Here is a 25,930-nt window from a genome sequence, read left to right as displayed (position 1 = left end):
TGTATTCCAGGGGTAGGGAACCTATGGCTCTAGAGCCAGATGTGGCTCTTTTGATGACTACATCTGGCTCTGAGATAAATCTTATCTGACATTGCTTAACAGGATAAGTAATGAATAATTCCGCTGGTAATCACAGTGTCAAAAATAACGTTCAAAATATAAAACATTCTCATGCATTTTAATCCATCCATCCGTTTCTACCGCATCTGTTCAAGAAGTCGCATTAATGGTAAGAAGTATTTTATTTATTGTTGGTTATATTCAGAATAACAGTGTTATTAAAAAGAATAAGAGACTTATTTTACTCTAAAAATGTTGGTCTTACTTAAAAATGCACGGATTGTATTCATTGTTAAAAAAAAAAATATGGCTCTCACGGATATACTTTTTAAAATATTTGGCCATAAAGGTTCCCGACCCCTGTTGTATTCTGTCTTTTAGTTGGTTTAAAAAGTTGTTTGACAAAGTAAGTCTTGTGAAAGTGTGAAAGTCACACTACCCCAGTATACATTTTCAACATTATAGCATTTCACCCTTTAAATGTTTTTTCCTCTTGACTTTTATCAGTAATATCCTCATTGAAGGATGACTTAATTGTACTCGACCTCGGACCAACTGCACTCAGTAAGGAATTGGTAAGTGGTAAATGGTATAGTGCTTTTCTACCCCTTTTTAAGGAGCCCAAAGCACTTTGGCAGTATTTCCACATTCACCCACACATTCACACACTGACAGCAGGAGCTGCCATGCAAGGGGCTCACCAGGTCCCATCAGGAGCAAGGGTGAAGTGTCTTGCCCAAGGACACAACGGACGTGACTAGGATGGTAGAAGGTGGGGATTAAAAGCTGCTAGACTTTTGACAAGAACAAGAAAGTTTGATCACATTACGCCTGTACTGTATATACCTTTATATACATATATACATACATATATACCTATACTGTATATACCTTTATATACATATATACATACATATATACCTATACTGGCTCACCTGCACTGGCTTCCTGTGCACTTAAGATGTGACTTTAAGGTTTTACTACTTACGTATAAAATACTACACGGTCTAGCTCCATCCTATCTTGCCGATTATATTGTACCATATGTCCCGGCAAGAAATCTGCGTTCAAAGGACTCCGGCTTGTTAGTGATTCCCAAAGCCCAAAAAAAGTCTGCGGGCTATAGAGCGTTTTCCGTTCGGGCTCCAGTACTCTGGAATGCCCTCCCGGTAACAGTTGGAGATGCTACCTCAGTAGAAGCATTTAAGTCTCACCTTAAAACTCATTTGTATACTCTAGCCTTTAAATAAACTCCCTTTTTAGACCAGTTGATCTGCCGTTTCTTTTCTTTTTCTCCTATGTCCCACTCTCCCTTGTGGAGGGGGTCCGGTCCGATCCGGTGGCCATGTACCGCTTGCCTGTGTATCGGCTGGGGACATCTCTGCGCTGCTGATCCGCCTCCACTTGGGATGGTTTCCTGCTGGCTCCGCTGTGAACGGGACTCTCGCTGCTGTGTTGGATCCGCTTTAGACTGGACTCTCGCGACTGTGTTGGATCCATTATGGATTGAACTTTCACAGTATCATTTTGCTGTGGTTTGTGCAGCCCTTTGAGACACTAGTGATTCAGGGCTATATAAGTAAACATTGATTGATTGATTAAACCCGTAACCCTCAGATTGCTGGCACAGCAACTCTACCAATTTCACCATGCCGTCCGAAACAAAGACGCTGACATAAATATTGCTCTTATTGCAACCATAGACAGCAGAAGACTTCTACTTTCACTTTTGTACACTGACTTTAGTTATCTGCTGCACTGAAAAGATGGCTGCTCGGTGCGTGTTGGCGACTGGAGCCAAACTGCTGTGTCAAAACTGGCCCGTGATGTCACCATTTACCTTTTTCTTTGACACCAACATGAAAACAAAATAATGGTCTCTGTTGGCCACTTACTTAATAAACATACATGACAAAGTGCGTCCTGATTCTTTGATTCTATTTTGATCAATCAATCAATCAATCAATGTTTACTTATATAGCCCTAAATCACTAGTGTCTCAAAGGGCTGCACAAACCACTACGACATCCTCGGTCGGCCCACATAAGGGCAAGGAAAACTCACACCCAGTGGGACGTCTGTGACAATGATGACTATGAGAACCTTGGAGAGGAGGAAAGCAATGGATGTCGAGCGGGTCTAACATGATACTGTGAAAGTTCAATCCATAATGGATCCAACACAGTCGCGAGAGTCCAGTCCAAAGCGGATCCAACACAGCAGCGAGAGTCCCGTTCACAGCGGAGCCAGCAGGAAACCATTCCAAGCGGAGGCGGATAAGCAGCGCAGAGATGTCCCCAGCCGATACACAGGCAAGCAGTACATGGCCACCGGATCGGACCGGACCCCCTCCACAAGGGAGAGTGGGACATAGGAGAAAAAAGAAAAGAAACGGCAGATCAACTGGTCTAAAAAGGGAGTCTATTTAAAGGCTAGAGTATACAAATGAGTTTTAAGGTGAGACTTAAATGCTTCTACTGAGGTGGCATCTCGAACTGTTACCAGGAGGGCATTCCAGAGTACTGGAGCCCGAACGGAAAACGCTCTGTAGCCCGCAGACTTTTTTGGGGCTTTGGGAATCACTAATAAGCCGGAGTCCTTTGAACGCAGATTTCTTGCCGGGACATATGGTACAATACAATCGGCAAGATAAGATGGAGCTAGAGCGTGTAGTATTTTATACGTAAGTAGTAAAACCTTAAAGTCACATCTTAAGTGCACAGGAAGCCAGTGCAGGTGAGCCAGTATAGGTATATATGTATGTATATCAATCAATCAATCAGTGTTTACTTATATAGCCCTAAATCACTAGTGTCTCAAAGGGCTGCACAAACCACCACGACATCCTCGGTAGGCCCACATAAGGGCAAGGAAAACTCACACCCAGTGGGACATCGGTGACAATAATGATCCAGTGGGACGTCTGTGACAATAATGATTATGAGAACCTTAGAGAGGAGGAAAGCAATGGATGTCGAGCGGGTCTAACATGATACTGTGAAAGTTCAATCCACAATGGATCCAACATAGTCGCGAGAGTCCAGTCCAAAGCGGGTCCAACTCAGCAGCGAGAGTCCCGTTCACAGCGGAGCCAGCAGGAAACCATCCCAAGCGGAGGCGGATCAGCAGCGCAGAGATGTCGAGGCGGATCAGCAGCGCAGAGATGTCGAGGCGGATCAGCAGCGCAGAGATGTCCCCAACCGATACACAGGCAAGCAGTACATGGCCACCGGATCGGACCGGACCCCCTCCACAGGGGAGAGTGGGACATAGAAGAAAAAGAAAAGAAACAGCAGATCAACTGGTCTAAAAAGGGAGTCTATTTAAAGGCTACAGTATACAAATGAGTTTTAAGGTGAGACTTAAATGCTTCTACTGAGGTGGCATCTCGAACTGTTACCGGGAGGGCATTCCAGAGTACTGGAGCCCGAACGTAAAACGCTCTATAGCCCGCAGACTTTTTTTGGGCTTTGGGAATCACTAACAAGCCGGAGTCCTTTGAACGCAGATTTCTTGCCGGGACATATGGTACAATACAATCGGCAAGATAGGCTGGAGCTAGACCGTGTAGTATTTTATACGTAAGTAGTAAAACCTTAAAGTCACATCTTAAGTGCACAGGAAGCCAGTGCAGGTGAGCCAGTATAGGTATATATGTATGTATATCAATCAATCAATCAGTGTTTACTTATATAGCCCTAAATCACTAGTGTCTCAAAGGGCTGCACAAACCACCACGACATCCTCGGTAGGCCCACATAAGGGCAAGGAAAACTCACACCCAGTGGGACATCGGTGACAATAATGATCCAGTGGGACGTCTGTGACAATAATGATTATGAGAACCTTAGAGAGGAGGAAAGCAATGGATGTCGAGCGGGTCTAACATGATACTGTGAAAGTTCAATCCACAATGGATCCAACATAGTCGCGAGAGTCCAGTCCAAAGCGGGTCCAACTCAGCAGCGAGAGTCCCGTTCACAGCGGAGCCAGCAGGAAACCATCCCAAGCGGAGGCGGATCAGCAGCGCAGAGATGTCGAGGCGGATCAGCAGCGCAGAGATGTCGAGGCGGATCAGCAGCGCAGAGATGTCCCCAACCGATACACAGGCAAGCAGTACATGGCCACCGGATCGGACCGGACCCCCTCCACAGGGGAGAGTGGGACATAGAAGAAAAAGAAAAGAAACAGCAGATCAACTGGTCTAAAAAGGGAGTCTATTTAAAGGCTACAGTATACAAATGAGTTTTAAGGTGAGACTTAAATGCTTCTACTGAGGTGGCATCTCGAACTGTTACCGGGAGGGCATTCCAGAGTACTGGAGCCCGAACGTAAAACGCTCTATAGCCCGCAGACTTTTTTTGGGCTTTGGGAATCACTAACAAGCCGGAGTCCTTTGAACGCAGATTTCTTGCCGGGACATATGGTACAATACAATCGGCAAGATAGGCTGGAGCTAGACCGTGTAGTATTTTATACGTAAGTAGTAAAACCTTAAAGTCACATCTTAAGTGCACAGGAAGCCAGTGCAGGTGAGCCAGTATAGGTATATATGTATGTATATATGTATATAAAGGTATATACAGTATAGGTATATTTGTATGTATATATGTATATAAAGGTATATACAGTACAGGCGTAATGTGATCAAACTTTCTTGTTCTTGTCAAAAGTCTAGCAGCCGCATTTTGTACCAACTGTAATCTTTTAATGCTAGACATGGGGAGACCCGAAAATAATACGTTACAGTAGTCGAGGCGAGACGTAACAAATATATATATGTATATAAAGGTATATATACAGTATAGGTATATTTGTATGTATATATGTATATAAAGGTATATACAGTATAGGTATATATGTATGTATATATGTATATAAAGGTATATACAGTATAGGTATATATGTATGTATATATGTATATAAAGGTATATACAGTATAGGTATATATGTATGTATATATGTATATAAAGGTATATACAGTATAGGTACATATGTATGTATATATGTATATAAAGGTATATACAGTATAGGTATATATGTATGTATATATGTATATAAAGGTATATACAGTATAGGTATATATGTATGTATATATGTATATAAAGGTATATACAGTATAGGTATATATGTATGTATATATGTATATAAAGGTATATACAGTACAGGCGTAATGTGATCAAACTTTCTTGTTCTTGTCAAAAGTCTAGAAGCCGCATTTTGTACCAACTGTAATCTTTTAATGCTAGACATGGGGAGACCATTTTAAACTTGATGTGCGCCGATGATAAGAAAGTTTGTGGCTGCATTACTGACTAATAACCTCAGTTTTATCTGAAGTTCCATCGAGGTTTGTTTTGAAGCGAAAGTGGGCACAGAGCACACCCCTCCCACTGGTGTGTGACGTCATCGCTGCCTGTGTGATGCGCACTGCCTTCCTAAGCCGGTCAAAACCAACACTGTGATTAATCATCATTCATTTATGGTCACGCATTAACATTGATGGCCTTAGCTGAAACCCATACTTTATTTTTTTAAACTCAGCAAAACTTTGACCTGTAAATTATTATTATTATTATGGGACTGAAGCTGGAGTCCAGGTATCAAAAGCTACTGTTCACAGACGTGTACGGGAAATGGGCTACAATATCCGTATTCCCGTGGTCAAGGCCACTCCTGAACTCAAGACAACGGAAGAAGCGTCTGACTTGGGCTATGGAAAAGAAGCACTGGACAGATGCAGAGTGGTCCAGAGTCCTGTTATCAGACAAAAGCAAGTTTTCTATTTCATTTGGAAATCAAGGCGCTAGAGTCTGGATGAAGGCTGGAGAGGGGAAAAGTCCAAGTTGCTTGAAATCCAGTGTGAAGATGCCTCAATCAGCAATGGTTTGGGGAGCCATGTCAGCTGCTGGTGTTGGTCCACTGTGTTTCATCGAGTCCAGAGTCAATGCAGCTGTGTACAGAGAGATTTTAGAGCACTACATGCTTCCATCTGTTGAAAATCTCTATGGGAATGAGGATTTCATTTTCCAGCATGATCCGGCACCTGCTCACAGTGCCAAAACCACCAGTAACTGGTATACTGACCATGGCATTACTGTCCTCGATTGGCCTGCCAACTACCCTGGCCTGAACCCCATAGAGAATTTGTGGGGTATTGTGAAGAAGAAGCTGAAAGACACCAGACCCAATAATGCAAATGAGCTAAAGGCCAGTATTGAAGCATCCTGGGCATCCATAACACCTCAGCAATGCCACAGACTGATATCCTCCATGCCACGCCGCATTGATGCAGTAATCCCTGCAAAAGGATTCCCAACAAAGTACTGAGTGATTTAATTGACATTTTCAAATGTTTGCTTTTGTTTTGCTGTTATAAATCTTTTTTTTACTTGGTCTGAGGAAATAGTCACATTTTTTGAGATAAGATTTTTGAGTTTTCTTAAGCTGTATGCCATAATCAGCAATATTAAAATAATAAAAGGTTTGCAATATTTCAGTTGATGTGTAATGAATCCAGAATTTATCACAATGTTGTAATTTTCTGAACAACCAGCAGAGGGCGCTGCCGCCAGAGCCACACATTGCACTGATAAGACATGGCATTGATACAATAAAATAAGCAGCTAGCAAGGTCTTTCAGATTAACTGGATAAATTAGCAATAGCTAATACAACGCTAATGTTAGCTAGCTCAGGCCCGTTGTGCATTTTCTCTGAAAAGACATGGATTTTTTTTGTGCACATGTAATGCATATAATGAATGCTCTGTGACCCAGACCGCCCTGGCTGCACTGCCCTCTGCTGGTTGTTCAGGGGAGTGTGTAGGTCACATGTATTTGTGCATATGGTTTGTGGGAGGAATGTCTCATCAACACAAAAGCAAAAATGCAATAGTGAAGTGAATTATATTTATATAGCACTTTTCTCTATCAATCAATCAATCAATGTTTATTTATATAGCCCCAAATCAGAAATGTCTCAAAGGACTGCACAAATCATTACGACTACAACATCCTCGGAAGAACCCACAAAAGGGCAAGGAAAACTCACACCCAGTGGGCAGGGAGAATTCACATCCAGTGGGACGCCAGTGACAATGCTGACTATGAGAAACCTTGGAGAGGACCTCAGATGTGGGCAACCCCCCCCCGCCCCCTCTAGGGGACCGAAAGCAATGGATGTCGAGCGGGTCTAACATGATACTGTGAAAGTTCAATCCATAGTGGCTCCAACACAGCCGCGAGAGTTCAGTTCAAGCGGATCCAAGACAGCAGCGAGAGTCCCGTCCACAGGAAACCATCTCAAGCGGAGGCGGATCAGCAGCGTAGAGATGTCCCCAACCGATACACAGGCGAGCGGTCCGTCCTGGGTCCCGACGAGCGGTCCATCCTGGGTCTCGACTCTGGACAGTCAGTACTTCATCCATGGTCATCGGACCGGACCCCCTCCACAAGGGAGGGGGGGACATAGGAGAAAGAAAAGAAGCGACTCAAAGCGCTTTACATAGTGAAACCCAATATCTAAGTTACATTTAAACCAGTGTGGGTGGCACTGGGAGCAGGTGGGTAAAGTGTCTTGCCCAAGGACACAACGGCAGTGACGAGAATGGCGGAAGCGGGAATCGAACCTGCAACCCTCAAGTTGCAGGCAATACAATACAAAATCAAGCATGTTTATATTCACATCTAAAAATTATATTTACAAATACACGTGTATTTATACAAATTATTATTTATTTGTATGTCACATTTTTATATTTATGCATTTTATTTGTATTTATTTTCAAATCTCAAAAATATATTTATAAACACGCGCTTATTTATACTGATTATTTATTTATAAATTACATTTGTATATCAACTAATATATGCATATGTATTAATATCATATTGATATATAAGTTGATGTGAGACAATTACTACTTCCATACATTATCAGTGTTATTCCCTCTGAGGTCTTAATCGAGGTTCAAGTTGCCGGTTTTTCTCACAGACGTTTATATATCAGCCACAACTTCTTCACATTACCAACGATGCCAAATATAATGCCGTCGGAAGTAATAAAATAAGCAACCAGAACTTACAATTAGTCTGAAATCCAAAAAAAAAACCACATAGATTTGACAAACATATCAGAAGTAATCATACCTCGTTGGCCTCATAAACTCCAAGGGAATTAAGTTTATTGTTAATCCGAGACTCCATTAACGTCTTCCACATCAAACACTTGTCGTCTCATGCTGCTTCTTTAATTCCCTCACATATTAATTGTCCCCCCAACAACGTGACCAAATTTAATTCCCCACTCAATTGAAATGCAATTGTAACAAAAAAAAACATAAACTTGCATGAATTAACCCAAGGAAATAGCTTTTTAATCACATTATGTGTACAATATGAACGTATCTTTCTGCATTATATGTATTTATTCTCACCAACTATGACATCATATATCAAATATACATGTTGCTTCTGTCAGCAGCTACACTGACATTGATGTGTCTCTGAGAACTGAACACATTTTTATAACTTATAACAAAATGTGTTTATACAGTAACCTGCTCACATGAGTCAGATTACAGCAGGGCTGTCAAACTCATTTTAGCTCAGGGGCCGCATGGAGGATAATCTCTTTCCACGTGGGCGGGACGGGTAAAATCCTGGCATGATAACTTAAAAATACGAATACGACAACTTCAGATTATTTTCTTTATTCAGATTATTTTCTTTATTTTACTTTGGCCCAAAATAGAACAAACACTTTCTAAAAATTTACAAATCACAGACAATCCTCTTGACAAAATACTTCAAGTTAGTTGAACATTTAGAGGCAAAAAAAATGGTGCATTTTCAAAAACACCTTGAAGAAGACAATGGACTTAGACTCAGTGTTAGTCTTTAAATTACAATTTATCCAGGATTGAACAAAAAAATAAATAAAGCGTGAATAAAAACTATTCTATGTATCTACTACCTCATTTGTCATTTCCACATATTAATCCTGTGCTAACTCAACAAACCATACACACTGAGGTAGAAACTATTCAAGAGTGTTGAGTTACTTCCTGTCTTCTAGACATAATGTGTATTGACAGAAAAATAAAAGCAGTGCAATGTGTGAACAATTTCAACAAAGCACAAATAAAAAGTTAAAGGCCTACTGAAAGCCACTACTAGCGACCACGCAGTCTGATAGTTTATATATCAATGATGAAATATTAACATTGCAACACATGCCAATACGGCCTTTTTAGTTAAATAAATTGCCATTTTAAATTTCGCGCGGAAGTATCCTGCTAAAATGTCGCTGTATGATGACGCGTGACGTCACACATTGTAGAGGACATCTTCTTCCAGCACCGTTCCCAGCTATACGTCGTCTGTTTTTAATCGCATAATTACACAGTATTCTGGAAAATTGTGTTGCTGAATCTTTTGCAATACTGTGTGTCAATGAATAATGGAGACGTCAAAGAAGAAAGCTGTAGGTGGGAAGCGGTGGATCGCGGTCGCCTTTAGCAACACAAACACAGCCGGCGTTTCATTGTTTACATTCCCAAAGATGACAGTGAAACTTTACTATGGAACGGAGCGGTCAAGCGAACACGGTTGGATTGGACCACACACAAAGTACAGTGTATTATGCAGCGATCATTTCAAAAGATCTTGTTTCCAAGAAGGTCCCTTGCGAAGGGCAGAAATGGGCATCGCCACCACCCGACTGGTGCTAAAGAAAGGTGCAGGGGCGACCTTCAGGTTGTACAAGTATGACCATATAATCTCACTAAAAACTAGCAACACAATAAGCAGATAAGGTATTTTCCAGAATTATACTAGTAAATGTGTCTAATAACATCTGAATCGCTCTCACTGAAAAGTCTTTTTTTATTTTCTAGTCCTTCACTCTTACTTTCCTCATCCACGAATATTTCATCCTCGCTCAAATTAATGGGGTAATCGTTGCTTTCTCGGTCCTAATCGCTCTCGCTGTTGGTGGCCATGATTGTAGACAATGTTCAGATGTGAGGAGCTCCACAACCCGTGACGTCACGCGCACATCGTCTGCTACTTCCGGTACAGGCAAGGCTTTTTTTATCGGAACCAAAAGTGGCGAATTTTATCGGGGATGGTCTCTACTAAATCCTTACAGCAAAAATATGGCAATATCGCGAAATAATCAAGTATGACACATAGAATGGACCTGCTATCCCCGTTTAAATAAGAATATCTCATTTCAGTAGGCCTTTAGATGACTGACAGTATTGCAGTAAATCACACACTGTTCACTTTCTTTACATTTGCACAGAAGACAATCATTTTCACAGAACTATATCAGTGTGCAGTGTCTCATGCTGCATTTTAATTATGTCAGTTTTGATACATCTCAACTTTGCAGTGAAAAAGGGTGTAGTGGAGGTTTTTGAGCGTACACAAACTTGACACATGAGGCCCCAGGTCCCTGGACTGAAGAAGGAGTAACCAAGCACTTGAAGCATCATCTATCTTACTGTTCAGGAAGGTTTCAGATACAGAGAAGACATGAGGTCATGAGTGGATGAGATTAAGCTTCAAATAATCCAAGTTTGTATGAATACCTCAGATATTAGTGAAAGAAGCAGTGAGGAGGTCCTGGGTAGGGTGGATGTCGCCACATATGAGCAACATACCACAAACTAAACAGCTAATTGCTTATTTTCCATTGTGTGTTCTTGTGTGTCTTACTGCGTCTGTTTTATGTTGGAACCTTTTACAGCACACTGAACAACTAAATGGTTTTTCACCTGTGTGTGTTCTCATGTGTTCAGTCAAACGGTTCTTAATAGAGAAGTTTTCCCCACAAATCGAACAGTTAAATGGTTTTTCGCCTGTGTGTGTTCTCATGTGTTCAGTCAAACGGCAATTTTGAGAAAAACTTTTGTCACAAACTGAACAGTTAAATGGTTTTTCACCTGTGTGTGTTCTAATGTGTTGAGTCAATGAGCTGTTTTGAGAAAAGTTTTTGCCACAAACTGGACAATTAAATGGTTTTTCACCTGTGTGTGTTGTCATGTGTTTAGTCAAATCGCTATTTTGAGAAAAGCTTTTACCACAAACTGAACAAATAATTGTTTTTTCACCTGTGTGTGTTCTCATGTGTTGAGTCAAAATGCTATTTCGAGAAAAGCTTTTGTCACAAACTGAACAATTAAATGTTTTTTCACCTGTGTGTGTTCTCATGTGTTGAGTCACAGCGCTATTTTGAGAAAAGCTTTTGCCACAAACTGAACATTTAAATGTTTTTTCTCCTGTGTGTGTTTTTATGTGTCGAGTCAAATGGCTATTTTGAGAAAAGCTTTTGCCACACATTGAACAATTAAATGGTTTTTCACCGGTGTGTGTTCTCATGTGTTGAGTCAAATAGCACTTAACAGAAAAGCTTTTAGCACAAACTGAACAACTAAATGTTTTTTCACCTGTGTGTGTTCTAGTGTGTTGAGTCAAAAGGCTCTTGTTGGTAAAACTTTTACCACAAATCGAGCAGCTCAAACATTTTTTACCTCTCTTCTTTGTAGAGAATTCAGAGTGTTTGTTGTCAGTGTGAGTCCTCATATCACCTTCACAGTCTGTATCGCTGCTCAAAGTTACTTCAACCTCGTCTTCAGCCTCACTATCTGATAGTGGAGCTAAGAGGTTGTCTACTTGTGGTTTCTCTTCATCATCTTCAGTCTTCAGAGAGACAACAGTCCGTGGCAACTTGGTGAGATCAGTTTCCTGCAATCCAAGAAAACAATCTTCTTCCTGAGTGATGCAGAGTTCCTCCTCTTCCTTTTTAATGCAGGGTAGTTGTGGAGTCTCCTGCTTCAAAGTGGAGCTCCCCCCTGACTGAGGGGAAACTTCTTCTGGATTACCCATCAGCTGCTGGACGTCTGCAAGACACAAACAACAAAAACACACTTTCTTCTATGTACTGTATGTGTGTGTAGTAGTGTTGTACAGTATACTGCTACCAATCAAGTATTGTAGTACTAACCAATTGAAATCGGTACTATACCACCTATGAAAAGTTTTGGTACCTTTCAACTGCTTTGAAACACACCTCCCTAAATGTGGTGATTAGTATTAGCACCTTTGCTTCAGACTTAGGTCAACATTTAAATAATAAGCATTCAGATCTGCACAAGGAGTTTAAATAGTGACAGGTATAATGTAGTTGTTACACCTGTCCTGCTGCTCTCTCTTTACTCGCCCGCTCACTCACTGACGTCACTCAGACAACAGGTTGACATTGTCACAAACACACATACTACTCTCAGAAGTTAACCAGCTCCCCTGCTGTGCACATGTAGATACGTAGAACTTGATGCCAAATATTAGCACAGTTAAAACTGACCAATTAGCAGTCAACTAATGCAAGTCAAATGACGACATTTTGTAACAAATTCCTAACCTTTGTGGTTTGTCTTTAATAAATGTGTTTTACCTGCTACATGGCTTGTCTGTGTACATTTATTCATAGCTTAGTTTTTAGTACTTCATTAATAATTGTATTTTTCTTAAAGCACAGACCAGGAGTGGCAACCATGAATCATGAATAATTGAATATAATGTCAGTAAAATGGTTTCTATTCTAATCTAATCCTTGATTATAGCAGACTATATGTAATATGGAAAATTTTATAATGTTATTTGAGTGAAACAAGACAAGTGTGTTTAATGCCATTTAATTTATATTTTAACCTTGTCAAATTGTTCTTTGACGGTGAGTGTTTAATGCAGTGTAAGATTTTTGTGTTTAGAATAAAGCCAATATTGACATTTTTCATTGGTCTCTTTATTTAGAAAAGTATCTATACATTTACTAAATGATTGGTATAGAGACCACCGTAGTGTGTAGTGTTTCATGGCCATTCATTTAGTGCCTTGCCAGAATGATGGGTCAATGTTTACATGACTTGTCATAGAGTCAGAAAAGTTCAGCTAGAATCACAGAGAGTAGAAAACATCTGCTTCCATGGACATTAGGATACTACAAACTAACAGTGGGGGGAAAAGTCAATATTGAAATACATGGCAAAACTAAAAAAAGATCATATCTACCTGAAAGATGTCTGTAGTTAAGAAGTAGAGGACTTTTTTAAATATTAAATACAAAAGTATGAAAATAAGTAGTTTCTGTACAAAACTGCCCAAATGCTGAAACTGAACTGAAATGCTGATGCAAAATGGCAACAAAAATGATCACGTTTTTTTTGTGCATACCATCTGACCTCGATTGATATAATTTACATTTTTTTATTTAAAGGCAGATTGTCCCGTGCAGGATAATAGCGACCACTGCCTCACGACCACTCTTCCACCCCCGAACAACCCTGCCTGTCTAGCCCTTGTCTGACAGCACCGCTCCTCCAAACACACACATCCAACATTTATAGTAAAACACATAGTCTGATACCCATTTCCTTTTGGATACATACACATTATATTATATATAAATGGGTTGTACTTTTATAGCGCTTTTCTACCTTCCAAGGTACTCAAAGCGCTTTGACACTACTTCCACATTTACCCATTCACACACACATTCACACACTGATGGAGGGAGCTGCCATGCAAGGCGCTAACCAGCACCCATCAGGAGCAAGGGTGAAGTGTCTTGCTCAGGACACATCGGACGTGACGAGGTTGGTACTGGGTGGGATTTGAACCAGGGACCCTCGGGATGCGCACGGCCACTCTTCCACTGTGCCATGCCGTCCCATATATAATAATTTATATAATATATATATATATAATTTATATGTATGGTATATATATAATTTATAGTTACATAATATAATACATTATATAATGTATATATATATATATATATATATATACATATATGTATATATGTGTGTATATATACAGTGGGGCAAAAAAGTATTTAGTCAGCCAGCGATTGTGCAAGTTCTCCCACTTAAAATGATGACAGAGGTCTGTCATTTTCATCATAGGTACACTTCAACTGTGAGAGACAGAATGTGAAAAAAAAATCCAGGAATTCCCATTGTAGGATTTTTAAATAATTTATTAGTAAATTATGGTGGAAAATAAGTATTTGGTCAACCATTCAAAGCTCTCACTGATGGAAGGAGGTTTTGGCTCAAAATCTCACGATACATGGCCCCATTCATTCTTTCCTTAACACGGATCAATCGTCCTGTCCCCTTAGCAGAAAAACAGCCCCAAAGCATGATGTTTTCACCCCCATGCTTCACAGTAGGTGTGGTGTTCTTGGGATACAATTTAATATTCTTCACCCTCCAAACACAAGTTGAGTTTATACCAAAAAGTTCTATTTTGGTCTCATCTGACCACATTACATTCTCCCATGTGCTCTCTGGCAAACTTCAGACGGGCCTGGACATGCGCTGGCTTAAGCAGGGGGACACGTCTGGCACTGCAGGATTTGATTCTCTGTCGGCGTAGTGTGTTACTGATGGTAACCTTTGTTACTTTGGTCCCAGCTCTCTGCCGGTCATTCACCAGACCCGCCCGTGTGTTTCTGGGATTTTTGCTCACCATTCTAATGATCATTTTGACCCCACGGGATGAGATATTGCGTGGAGCCCCAGATTGAGGGATAATTTTAGTGGTCTTGCTCCCACAGTTGATTTTTTCACACCAAGCTGCTTGCCTATTGTAGATTCACTCTCCCCAGTCTGGTGCAGGTCTACTATTATTTTCCTGGTGTCCTTTGACAGCACTTTAGTCTTGGCCATAGTGGAGTTTGGAGTCTGACTGTTTGAGGCTGTGGACAAGTGTCTTCTATACAGATAACGAGTTCAAACAAGTCCCATTAAAACAGGTAACGAGTGGAGGACAGAAGAGCTTCTTAAAGAAGAAGTTGCAGGTCTGTGAGAGCCAGAGATCTTCCTTGTTTGAAGTGACCAAATACTTATGTTCCACCATAATTTACAAATAAATTATGTAAAATACATACAATGTGAATTCCTGGATTTTTTTTCACATTCTGTCTCTCACGGTTGAAGTGTACCAATGATGAAAATTAGAAAATAATAGAATAGAATAGAGGGAATAAAATACTTTACAGACCTCTGTCATCATTTTTAAGTGGGAGAACTTGCACAATCGGTGGCTGACTAAATACATTTTTGCCCCACTGAATATATATATGTATATATATACATGTATATATATATATATAAAGACTGTGTACCTCTTGAACAACTATTTGCTTGCCTAATTTAATTGTTATAGTGACATCCAGTGGACAAATTTAGAACAGCAGTTTTACTTTTAATCTTTGCAAATTAATCTCACGGGACAGATTAAACATATTATGCCCGAACGTCGAGGTGGGGGTTGGGTTGTGGGTATTAGGGGTTAAATGTTCATATGTCTCTGATTTGCACATCAATTAGTCTCAGGTGTAAAAGTTGGTACTTTTTCATGGGATTGACATTTATCTACCCCTGTGTGTTGTAATGTGTTTTAATGCGTCTGCATTATATGTGAAACTTTTACAGCACACTGAACAACTAAACGGTTTTCCACCAGCGTGTGTTCTCATGTGTCGACACAAAGAGCTGTTCTGAGAAAAGCTTTTACCACAAACTGAACAGTTAAATGGTTTTTCTCCTGTGTGTCTTCTCATGTGTTGAGTCAAAGAGCCATTTCGAGAAAAGCTGTGGCCACAAACTGAACAATTACATGTTTTTTCTCCCGTGTGTGTCGTCATGTGTTTAGTCAAAATGCTATTTCGAGAAAAGCTTTTGCCACAAACTGAACACTTAAATGTTTTTTCTCCCGTGTGTGTTCTCATGTGTTCAGTCAAAGAGCTATTTTGAGAAAAGCTGTTGCCACAAACTGAACAATTAAATGTTTTTTCACCTGTGTGTGTTCTCATGTGTTTAGTCAAAATGCTATTTCGAGAAAAGCTACTGCCACAAACGCAACATTTAAATGTTTTTTCTCCTGTGTGTGTTTTCATGTGTTGAGTCAAAGAGCTATTTTGAGAAAAGCTTTTGCCACAAACTGAACAATTAAATGGTTTTTCACCGGTGTGTGTTCTCATGTGTTTAGTCAAATTGCCATTTCGAGAAAAGCGTTTGCCACAAACTGAACAATTAAATGGTTTTTCTCCTGTGTGCGTTCTCATGTGTTGAGTCAAATCGCTATTTCGAGAAAAACATATGCCACAAACTGAACAATTAAATGGTTTTTCACCTGTGTGTGTTCTCATGTGTTCAGTCAAATGGCTCTTTTTAGTAAAAAGTTCAGCACAAACGGAGCAGCTCAAACATTTTTTACCTCTCTTCTTTGTAGAGCATTCAGAGTGTTTGTTGTCAGTGTGAGTCCTCATATCACCTTCACAGTCTGTATCGCTGCTCAAAGTTACTTCAACCTCGTCTTCAGCCTCACTATCTGATAGTGGAGCTAAGAGGTTGTCTACTTGTGGTTTCTCTTCATCATCTTCAGTCTTCACAGAGACAATAGTCAGTGGAAACTTGGTGTAATCAGCTTCCTCTCGTCCTAGAAGACACTCTCCCTCCTGAGTGATGCAGAGTTCCTCCTCTTCCTTTTTAATGCAGGGTGCTTGTGGAGTCTCCTGCTTCAAAGTGGAGCTCCCCCCTGACTGAGGGGAATCTTCTTCGGGATTACCCATCAGCTGCTGGACGTCTGCAAGACACAAACAAAAAAAAAACACACTTTCTTCTATGTACTGTATGTGTGTGTAGTAGGGTTGTACAGTATACTGCTACTAATAAAGTATTGTGGTACTAATCAATTGAAATAAGAACTATAGCACATTTGAAAAGTACCGGTACCGTTCTTTCATCTGAATGCTGCCTTAGGGCGGTGATTACAGAGCCGAGGCGCATGATGTTGAGTGTGTCAAAACGCACACACAAAGTGCATACAAGCAACAACATCGTGGAGAGGAAGAAAGGCAACAAAGGACAATTCTACTGGTTAAAGGGGAACATTATCACCAGACCTATGTAAGCGTCAATATATACCTTGATGGTGCAGAAAAAAGACCATATGTTTTTCCAACCGATTTCCAAACTCTAAAAGGGTGAATTTGGCGATTGAAACGCCTTTCAATTGTTCGCTGTCGGAGCAATGACCTTTCACCCGTGACGTTACAACGGGAAGCAATCCGCTATTTTCTCAAACACATTACACACACCAAGTCAAATCAGCTCTGTTATTTTCCGTTTTTTCGACTGTTTTCCGGTACCTTGGAGACATCATGCCTCGTCGGTGTGTTGTCGGAGGGTGTAACAACACCAACAGAGAAGGTTTCAAGTTGACTTACCTGGAGTGTGCATCGATTTAGGCTAGCTTTATGTACAAAGTGCATCTTTTTGCCTCATTTGTAGCTATGTTTGCATCCAGCCTTTCCCTCCACCCACATTTAATGCCAAACAAACACATACCAATCGACGGATTCAAGTTGCACCAGTGTCAAAAGATGGGAAAGTCCCTCGTTTGTTCTGCACATTTTACCGACGACAGCTATGCTACGACAGATGGCACAGAGATGTGTGGATATCCTGCGGCACTCAAAGCAGATGCATTTCCAAGGATAAAGTCAACGAAATCACAAAGGTGAGTTTTGTTGATGTTATTGACTCATGTGCTAATCAGACATATTTGGTCGCGGCATGACTGCCAGCTAATCGAAGCTAACATGCTATTTAGGCTAGCTGTATGTACATTTGTAGCTATATTTGCATCCAGCCTTTCCCTCCAATGCCAAACAAACACTTACCAATCGACAGATTTAAGTTGCTCCAGTGGTCAAAAGATGCAATCGTTGGTTGTAAGGCGATCGCCGAATTCGTCCTCGTTGCCTTTGTCTGTCGTGATATGGCTCAATAACTTCAGTTTTTTCTTCAATTTCGTTTTTGCTATCTGCCTCCACCCTACAACCATCTGTTTCAATACATGCGTAATCTGTTGAATCGCTTAAACCGCTGAAATCCGAGGCTGAATCAGAGCTAATGTCGCTCTATCTTTCTGTTCTATCTGCCATGTTTGTTTGTATTGGCGTCACGCAGTGACGTCACAGGAAAATGGGGGGGTGGATTTATAGATAGCGAAAATCAGGCACTTAATGCCTTTTTTTGGGATATTCCATGATGGGTAAATTTTTGAAAAAAACTTCGAAAAATAAAATAAGCCACTGTGAACTGATTTTTATTAGTTTCCATCCATCGATCTTCTTCCGCTTATCGGAGGTTGTGTCGCGGGGGCAGCAGCCTAAGCAGGGAAGCCCAGACTTCCCTCTCCCCAGCCACTCAGTCTAGCTCTTCCCGGGGGATCCAAAGGTGTTCCCAGGCCAGCCGGAAGACATAGTCTTCTCAACGTGTCCTGGGTCTTCTCCGTGGCCTCCTACCAGTTGGACGTGCCCTAAACACCTCCCTAGGGAGGCGTTCGGGTGGCATCCTGACCAGATGCCCGAACCACCTCATCTGGCTCCTCTCCATGTGAAGGAGCAGCGGCTTTACTTTGAGTTCCTCCCGGATGGCAGAGCTTCTCACCCTATCTTTAAAGGAGAGACCCGCCACACGTCGGAGGAAACTCATTTCGGCCGCTTGTACCCGTGATCTTATCCTTTCGGTCATGACTCAAAGCTCATGACCATAGGTGAGGATGGGAACGTAGATCGACCGGTAAACTGAGAGCTTTGCCTTCCGGCTCAGCTCCTTTTTCACCACAACAGATCGGTACAAAGTCCGCATTACTGAAGACGCCGCACCAATCCGCCTGTCGATCTCACCATCCACTCTTCCCCCACTCGTGAACAAGACTCCTAGGTACTTGAACTCCTCCACTTGGGGCAGGGTCTCCTCCCCAACCCGAAGAGGGCATTCCACCCTTTTCCGGGCGAGAACCATGGACTCGGACTTGGAGGTGCTGATTCTCATTCCGGTCGCTTCACACTCGGCTGCGAACCGATCCAGTGAGAGCTGAAGATCCCGGCCAGATGAAGCCATCAGGACTACATCATCTGCAAAAAGCAGAGACCTAATCCCGCGGCCACCAAACCGGAACTCCTCAACGCCTTGACTGCGCCTAGAAATTCTCTCCATAAAAGTTATAAACAGAATCGGTGATAAAGTAATAATTTCTTATTTCAAGCATGAAATAAAAAAATCACGACTTTGACACAATTGTGTCTCATAAATTAAACAGATGACAGCCAAATGGACTTTGCTGTTTTATTTTCAATGAAACATTAGAACATACGTACTCATATAGTAGTACAGTTGGCACAGTACAGTAAACTGATAGTTAATATTTAAACATTTAAAATGTGACATTTCAAACTATTTTGAACAGAAATAGTTCATGCACGTTCAGGTAAAATCTTCCAAATTTAGGCCGGGGGCCGGGCTGTATATATGCACACTAATTGACTGAAAGAGCACTCAGTCAGCGTGATGATGTCATGTTGTCGATGGGAAAATGCATTTTTAGACCATATGATTTGCCTGAGCGGCTGGTAGTGTTACGCCCGGGTCGCATGGTGATGCGGGGTTTGTTCTCCCAGGATCCAATCGGACGACTCCGGACATGTAGAAACATGATTTAAAAGTAAAATAACACTCAAAGAGGTATAAAACAGAAAACAATCGCACCTGAAGCTAAGGCTACTACTTAGCACAGACTAGAGATCACTATCAGGGGCTAGGAAACAAACCAATCTTACGTAACAGTAGCGTGAGGCAAACAAAGAAGCTAGACTGACTGACTGGCAAAAGCAGGCTTAAAGAGGAACATTATCACAATTTCAAAAGGGTTAAAAACAATAAAAATCAGTTCCCAGTGGCTTGTTGTATTTTTTGAAGTTTTTTCACAATTTTACCGGTCCCCGAATAGCCCTAAAAAAGCTTTTAAGTGCTTGATTTTCGGTATTTGCGATGCGACTATCCATTTCCCTGTGACGTCGGACAGTGCTGCCAATGTAAACAAACAATGGGAATACCACAGCAAGATATAGTGACATTAGCTCGGATTCAAACTCGGATTTCAGCGACTTAAGCGATTCAACAGATTACGCATGTATTGAAACAGATGGTTGGAGTATGAAAGTATTGAAGAAGAAACTGAAGCTATTGAGCAAATAGCTATTGACGCTATTCATAGCCATAGCATGGCCGAATAGCTGCGTTAGCATCGCCGGTAAAATGTGCGGACCAAACGATCAGGACTTTCGCATCTTTTGACACTGGAGCAACTTAAATCCGTCGATTGGTAAGTGTTTTTTTTCGCATTAAATGTGGGTGGAAGGAAACGTGATATCGTTGCAAATGCATCTGCAGGTTATCCATACATCTCTGTGCCATGTCTGCTTTAGCACCGCCGGTCAAATGTGGAGACACTCTGGCACATTCAATGGGGGTCTGGCGGCAGACACTTTGGCATCTTTGGGCCAGTGGTGCAACTTGAATCCCTCCCTGTTAGTGTTGTTACACCCTCCGACAACACACCGACGAGGCATGATGTCTCCAAGGTTCCAAAAAATAGTCAAAAAAACGGAAAATAACAGAGCTGAGACCCGGTGTTTGTAATGTGTTGAAAATGAAAATGGTGGGTGTGTTACCTCGGCGACGTCACATTCTGACGTCATCGCCTACAGCGCGATAAACAGAAAGGCGTTTAATTCGCCAAAATTCACCCATTTAGAGTTCGGAAATCGGTTAAAAAAATAGATGGTCTTTTTTCTGCACCATCAAGGTATATATTGACGCTTACATAGGTCTGCTGATAATGTTCCCCTTTAAATCGTGTAATCTGTGCTGTAATCTCTGATTACAAACAGGTGCGCGTCCCGAACACAAGCGGCAGGTGAAAGTAATAAGTAGCTACGGTACCCAACTCAGAGGTGCACAAACAGGAAAGGAAGGAGTCCAAAACTAACAGAAAACACAAGTGACTGAAAAAACATGGACTATAATCCGGGGAGCGGATCAAAACAAGTAGATCCCGAGAGTAACAAGCGGTTGCCTTGTTGCCTTTCCATTAAGAACAAAAAAATAGTTTTTAGTATAAGTTTGCTGGTTTTAAGAAATGTAATGCCGAGTTTGTCAAAACAATGGCACTAGCATTTACTTCATTTAAGAATATTTTTACAACATATTGGGCAAAAAGGTCTCATATTAGTTTTTTTTTTGTACCAAGAACAGTGCACTTGTTATTAGTGAGAATATACTTATTTTTGTCACGTTTGGGTCGCATCTTTATGCGGGGTCGTTCTCCCAGGAATGCAGAAGGACCACTCCGGACAAAGCCTTCAGGTAAAAACAGGACTCAATCTTGAACAAAAACTCAAAGAGCTACAATCAACTGAACACAAGGCGAAAGAACAAGGTGCCGATCGCACTCGAAGCTAAATACTTAGCATAAACTATGGCCTGGAACACTCAGGGAAGTGTGGCATGAAAATAGCAAGACTTACTTGGCAAGGTAACAAAACTTAGGTGGACACGGCATGAATCAAACAATGACGCCAGGCCGACTGACTGGCGAAAGCAGGCTTTAATAGTGCCTTTGATTAGACACAGGTGAGTGTCCCGAACACCAGAGGCAGGTGAAAACAATAAGCTGCCATGGCAACCAAACCAAACTCAGGAGGTGTCAAACAGGAACTAAAATAGACCAAAACTAACAGAAAATAACTAAACAAAACATGATCTAGAGCATGGGTGTCAAACTCTGGCCCGCGGGCCAGGTTTGGCCCGCTGTGTAATTTCACTTGGCCCTTGAGGCAATATCAAATTAACATTAGAGCTGGCCCGCCGCTGTAACACTGCATTCACCGCTAACACTCTTACTTGCCAACCCTCTCAATTCTCCAGGCAGACTCCCGAAGTTCAGTGCCCCTCCCGAATTTCATCCCGGACAACAATATTTGGGGTGGGCTTTAGAGGCACTGCCTTTGGCGTTCTCTACAACCTGTCTGCACGTCCGCTTTTCCTCCATACAAACAGTGTGCCGACCCAGTCACATATTATATGCGGCTTATATACACACACAAGTGAATGCAACGCATACTTGGTCAACAGCCATACAGGTCACACTGAGGGTGGCCGTATAAATAACTTTAACACTGTTACAAATATGCGCCACACTGTGAACCCACACCAAACAAAAATGACACATATCGGGAGAACATCCGCATCGTAACACAACATAAACACAACAGAACAAATACCCAGAACGCCTTGTAGCACTAACTCTTCCGGGTCACAAAACCCCGTCCACCTCAACCCCACCGCCGAAAAGAGGCATTCATCCATCCATCCATCCATTTTGTACCGCTTCTTCCCTTTTTGGGGTCGCGGGGGGCGCTGGCGCCTATCTCAGCTACAATCGGGCGGAAGGTGGGGTACACCCTGGACAAGTCGCCAACTCTTTGCAGGGCCAACACAGATAGACAGACAACAGTCACACTCACATTCACACACTAGGGACCATTTAGTGTTGCCAATGAACAATTTTTATTTCAATTTCATTTGATATGCCGTTGATATTTTTTAATCATTATTATTATTTGAACCTCGATTTTGCATGTCACTATAAAGTTATATAAGCCTTGCTTGTTCAATATTCAATGCAAAACTTGTTTGGGTCCCTATTAAAAGGTTAATTTGTTCAACCTCGGCCCGCGGCTTTGTTCGGTTTTAAATTTTGGCCCACTCTCTATTTGAGTTTGACACCCCTGATCTAGAGCAATGGTTCTCAACCTTTTTTCAGTGATGTACCCCCTGTGAACATTTTGTTAATTCAAGTACCCCCTAATCAGAGCAAAGTATTTTTGGTTGAAAAAAAGAGATAAAGAAGTAAAATACAGCACTATGTCATTAGTTTCTGATTCATTAAATTGTATGAAAGTGCGAAATATTGTTCATTTGTAGTGGTCTTTCTTGAATTATTTGGAAAAAAGATATAAAAATAACTAAAAACTTGTTGAAAAATAAACAAGTGATTCAATTATAAATAAAGATTTCTAGACATAGAAGTAATCATCAACTTAAAGTGCCCTCTTTGGGGATTGTAATAGAGATCCATCTGGATTCATCAACTTACTTCTAAACATTTCTTCACAAAAAAAGAAATCTTTAACATCAATATTTATGGAAGAAAAATCTCATTGTTGCATTTTATTTTCACAGTTTATGAACTTACATTCATATTTTGTTGAAGTATTATTCAATAGATATATTTATAAAGGATTTTTGAATTATTGCTATATTTAGAATATTTTTGAAAAATATTTGTGTCCTTGACATTCCCTCAAGTACCCCCAGGAGTACACGTACCCCCATTTGAGAACCACTGATCTAGACCACATATCATCACGTATTTAAGGTATTTTGGGGTTCATTGATGGTAACTAATTTTACTTGTTTTGAAAAGTCTTGACAAGCCAAATTTTATAATTCTATCGGCAGATCAATTTGCTTAGTCTGATCGCGGCCCGCAAGACGTTATTCATGATTAGTCGTGTCATACCACGACTTACCATGAATTGATTAACATGGACCCCAACTTAAACAAGGTAAAAAACTTATTGGGGTGTTACCATTTAGTGGTCAATTGTACGGAATATGTACTGTACTGTGCAATCTACTAATACAAGTCTCAATCAATCAATCAATACCCTCCTGAAAGTTCCATCCATCCATCCATTTCCTACCGCTTATTCCCTTTGGTTTTGCGGGGGGGGCGCTGGCGCCTAGCTCAGCTACAATCGGGCGGAAGGCGGCGCACACCCTGGACAAGTCGCCACCTCATCGCAGGGCCAACACAGATAGACAGACAACATTAACACTCACATTCACACACTAGGGACCATTTAGTGTTGCCAATCAACCTATCCCCAGGTGCATGTCTTTGGAGGTGGGAGGGGCCTAACCCCAGGTGCATGTCATTGGAGGTGGGAGGGGCCTATCCCCAGGTGCATGTCTTTGGAGGTGGGAGGGGCCTATCCCGAGGTGCATGTCTTTGGAGGTGGGAGGAAGCCGGAGTACCCGGAGGGAACCCACGCAGTCACGGGGAGAACATGCAAACTCCACACAAAGATCCCGAGTCCGGGATCGAACCCAGGACTACTCAGGACCTTCGTATTGTGAGGCAGACACACTAACCCCTTCTCCGCCGTGCTGCCCCCTCCTGAAAGTTGTCTTTTTGAATTTGGGGCTTTGTTTGATTTCAGGCACATTTTTAACACAAACTATCTGTTATTAAAACATATCATACCAAACCACCACCAAAGGAATTCAATACAATTGTATTTTAGAATAACAAGAAGGTAAGAACTAGAAATAAATACAAATATTTAAAGAGGCTCAGATGTTTGTAACTTAGACTTACTTATTTTTATTGTCATTCAAATTTGAACTTTACAGTATAAGAAAAAGACTACCAGCTAGCTTACTTTACTATTAGTGTTTGAACACAGCATACATTTGTTATTTCTTGTTCTTTATTATATTTCACATCATTTTATATTTTGCTCTTCCACTTTCTTCATTTGACTTTTGCATTCTTTCATCTCCTCTGATGTGAACTCCACTGCCTTCTTCAAGCTAACAATCATGGCGGCGCTTTCTTTACATTCTTCAACAAGGTCGGCTAATTTCACATTTTAAGGGCTTGAAACTCAAACATCTTTCAAATGACAAAACGTCAAGTCACTCACCTTCATCTTCCGTCTTTATCTCCGTCGGTGATTTGCTGGAATGTTCTCTTTGACATGACGTCGCCATCTTAGCATAGCAGTAGTCGTCCATCTTCTATCACGTCTTCAATCTTCACTTCAGATATCGCTCCAAACTCAATGCACGTTCCGTGGCTTTGGGAAACGCGACTTGAGATAAGTGTTGCTATATTTGCTGTGAATCATATGACTTTAAGATCGTCAATTCCAAAATTCTCCGAACGACCTCGTCTTTTTGCTTGGCTTCAAGTACATTTGCGCATGCGCTAGAAGCCCGCTACTTCCGTTTCCTACTCCACAGCAGTTTTTTTTTTTTTTTTTTTCAAAATAAAGGCAATTTAATCTTGTTTTAAAGCAATGGAGGCAACAGTATCTAACATCAAATAATCGACTACTACTCTTTGAAAATAAAGAAAATAAATACATACAAGCACCTGCACAGACAGCAGCTTTTTTTTTCTTCAAAATAAAGTTAATTTAATCTTGTTTTAAAACAGGTGTAGGGAACCCATGGCTTTAGAGCCAGACGTGGTTCTTTTGATGACTGCATCTGGCTCTCAGATAAATTTTAGCTGACATTGCTTAACACGATAAGTAATGAATAATTTCGCTGGTAATCACAGAGTTAAAAATTACGTTCAACATATAAAACATTCTCATGCATTTTAATCCATCTATCCGGTTTCTACCGCACCTGTTCAAGAAGTCGCACTAATGGTAAGAAGTATTTTATTTATAATTGGTTAGCTTTAGAATAACAGTGTTATTAAAAAGAATAAGAGACTTTTTATACTCTAAAAATGTTGGTCTTACTAAAAGAAATGCACGCATTTAGTTGTATTCAGTATTAAAAAAATACTATATGGCCTCTCACGGAAATACTTTTTAAAATATTTGGCTTGTATGGCTCTCTCAGCCAAAAAGGTTCACGACCCCTGTTTTAATGCAATGGAGGCAACAGCATCTAACAACAAATAATCAACTACTACTCTTTGAAAATAAAGAAAATAAATATATACAAACACCTGCACAGACAGCAGTTTTTTTTTCTAAATAAAAGCTATTTAATCTTGTTTTAAAACAATGGTTGGCCAAAGTGTTTAACGTCAAATAATCTTCAACTACTGTTTGAAAGTAAATATATATATATA

General features: G+C 40.9%; 2 protein-coding genes across 2 annotated transcripts in view; one reads left to right on the top strand and one right to left on the bottom strand.

The window, feature by feature from the left end:
• Positions 1–25,930, top strand: part of LOC133553184 (zinc finger protein OZF-like) — an 839,429-nt gene that overhangs the window by 200,528 nt on the left and 612,971 nt on the right. The gene's annotated exons all lie outside the window — the stretch shown is intronic.
• LOC133541845 (zinc finger protein OZF-like) lies at positions 8,779–25,061 on the bottom strand. Its single transcript, XM_061885882.1, has 3 exons — positions 24,762–25,061; positions 16,355–16,723; positions 8,779–11,967 (listed from the first exon to the last, which is right to left on the bottom strand). The coding sequence occupies exons 1-3, from the start codon at positions 24,850–24,852 to the stop codon at positions 10,751–10,753; spliced, it is 1,677 nt and encodes a 558-aa protein (XP_061741866.1). The 5' UTR covers positions 24,853–25,061; the 3' UTR covers positions 8,779–10,750.

This window comes from Nerophis ophidion, linkage group LG01 (assembly GCF_033978795.1).
Source record: "Nerophis ophidion isolate RoL-2023_Sa linkage group LG01, RoL_Noph_v1.0, whole genome shotgun sequence".
In the NCBI taxonomy this organism is placed as follows: domain Eukaryota; kingdom Metazoa; phylum Chordata; class Actinopteri; order Syngnathiformes; family Syngnathidae; genus Nerophis; species Nerophis ophidion.
The sequence above is the reverse complement of the archived record's forward strand: the minus strand, read 5'-3'. Positions and strand labels throughout refer to the sequence as shown.

Coding starts and splice junctions, on each gene's coding strand:
- LOC133541845 (XM_061885882.1), bottom strand. CDS start 24,852: ATGGACGACTACTGCTATGCTAAGATGGCGACGTCATGTCAAAGAGAA. Junction 16,724..24,761: donor GATAAAGACGGAAGATGAAG/GTGAGTGACTTG, acceptor TGTGTCTTGCAG/ACGTCCAGCAGCTGATGGGT. Junction 11,968..16,354: donor ATGCTCTACAAAGAAGAGAG/GTAAAAAATGTT, acceptor TGTGTCTTGCAG/ACGTCCAGCAGCTGATGGGT.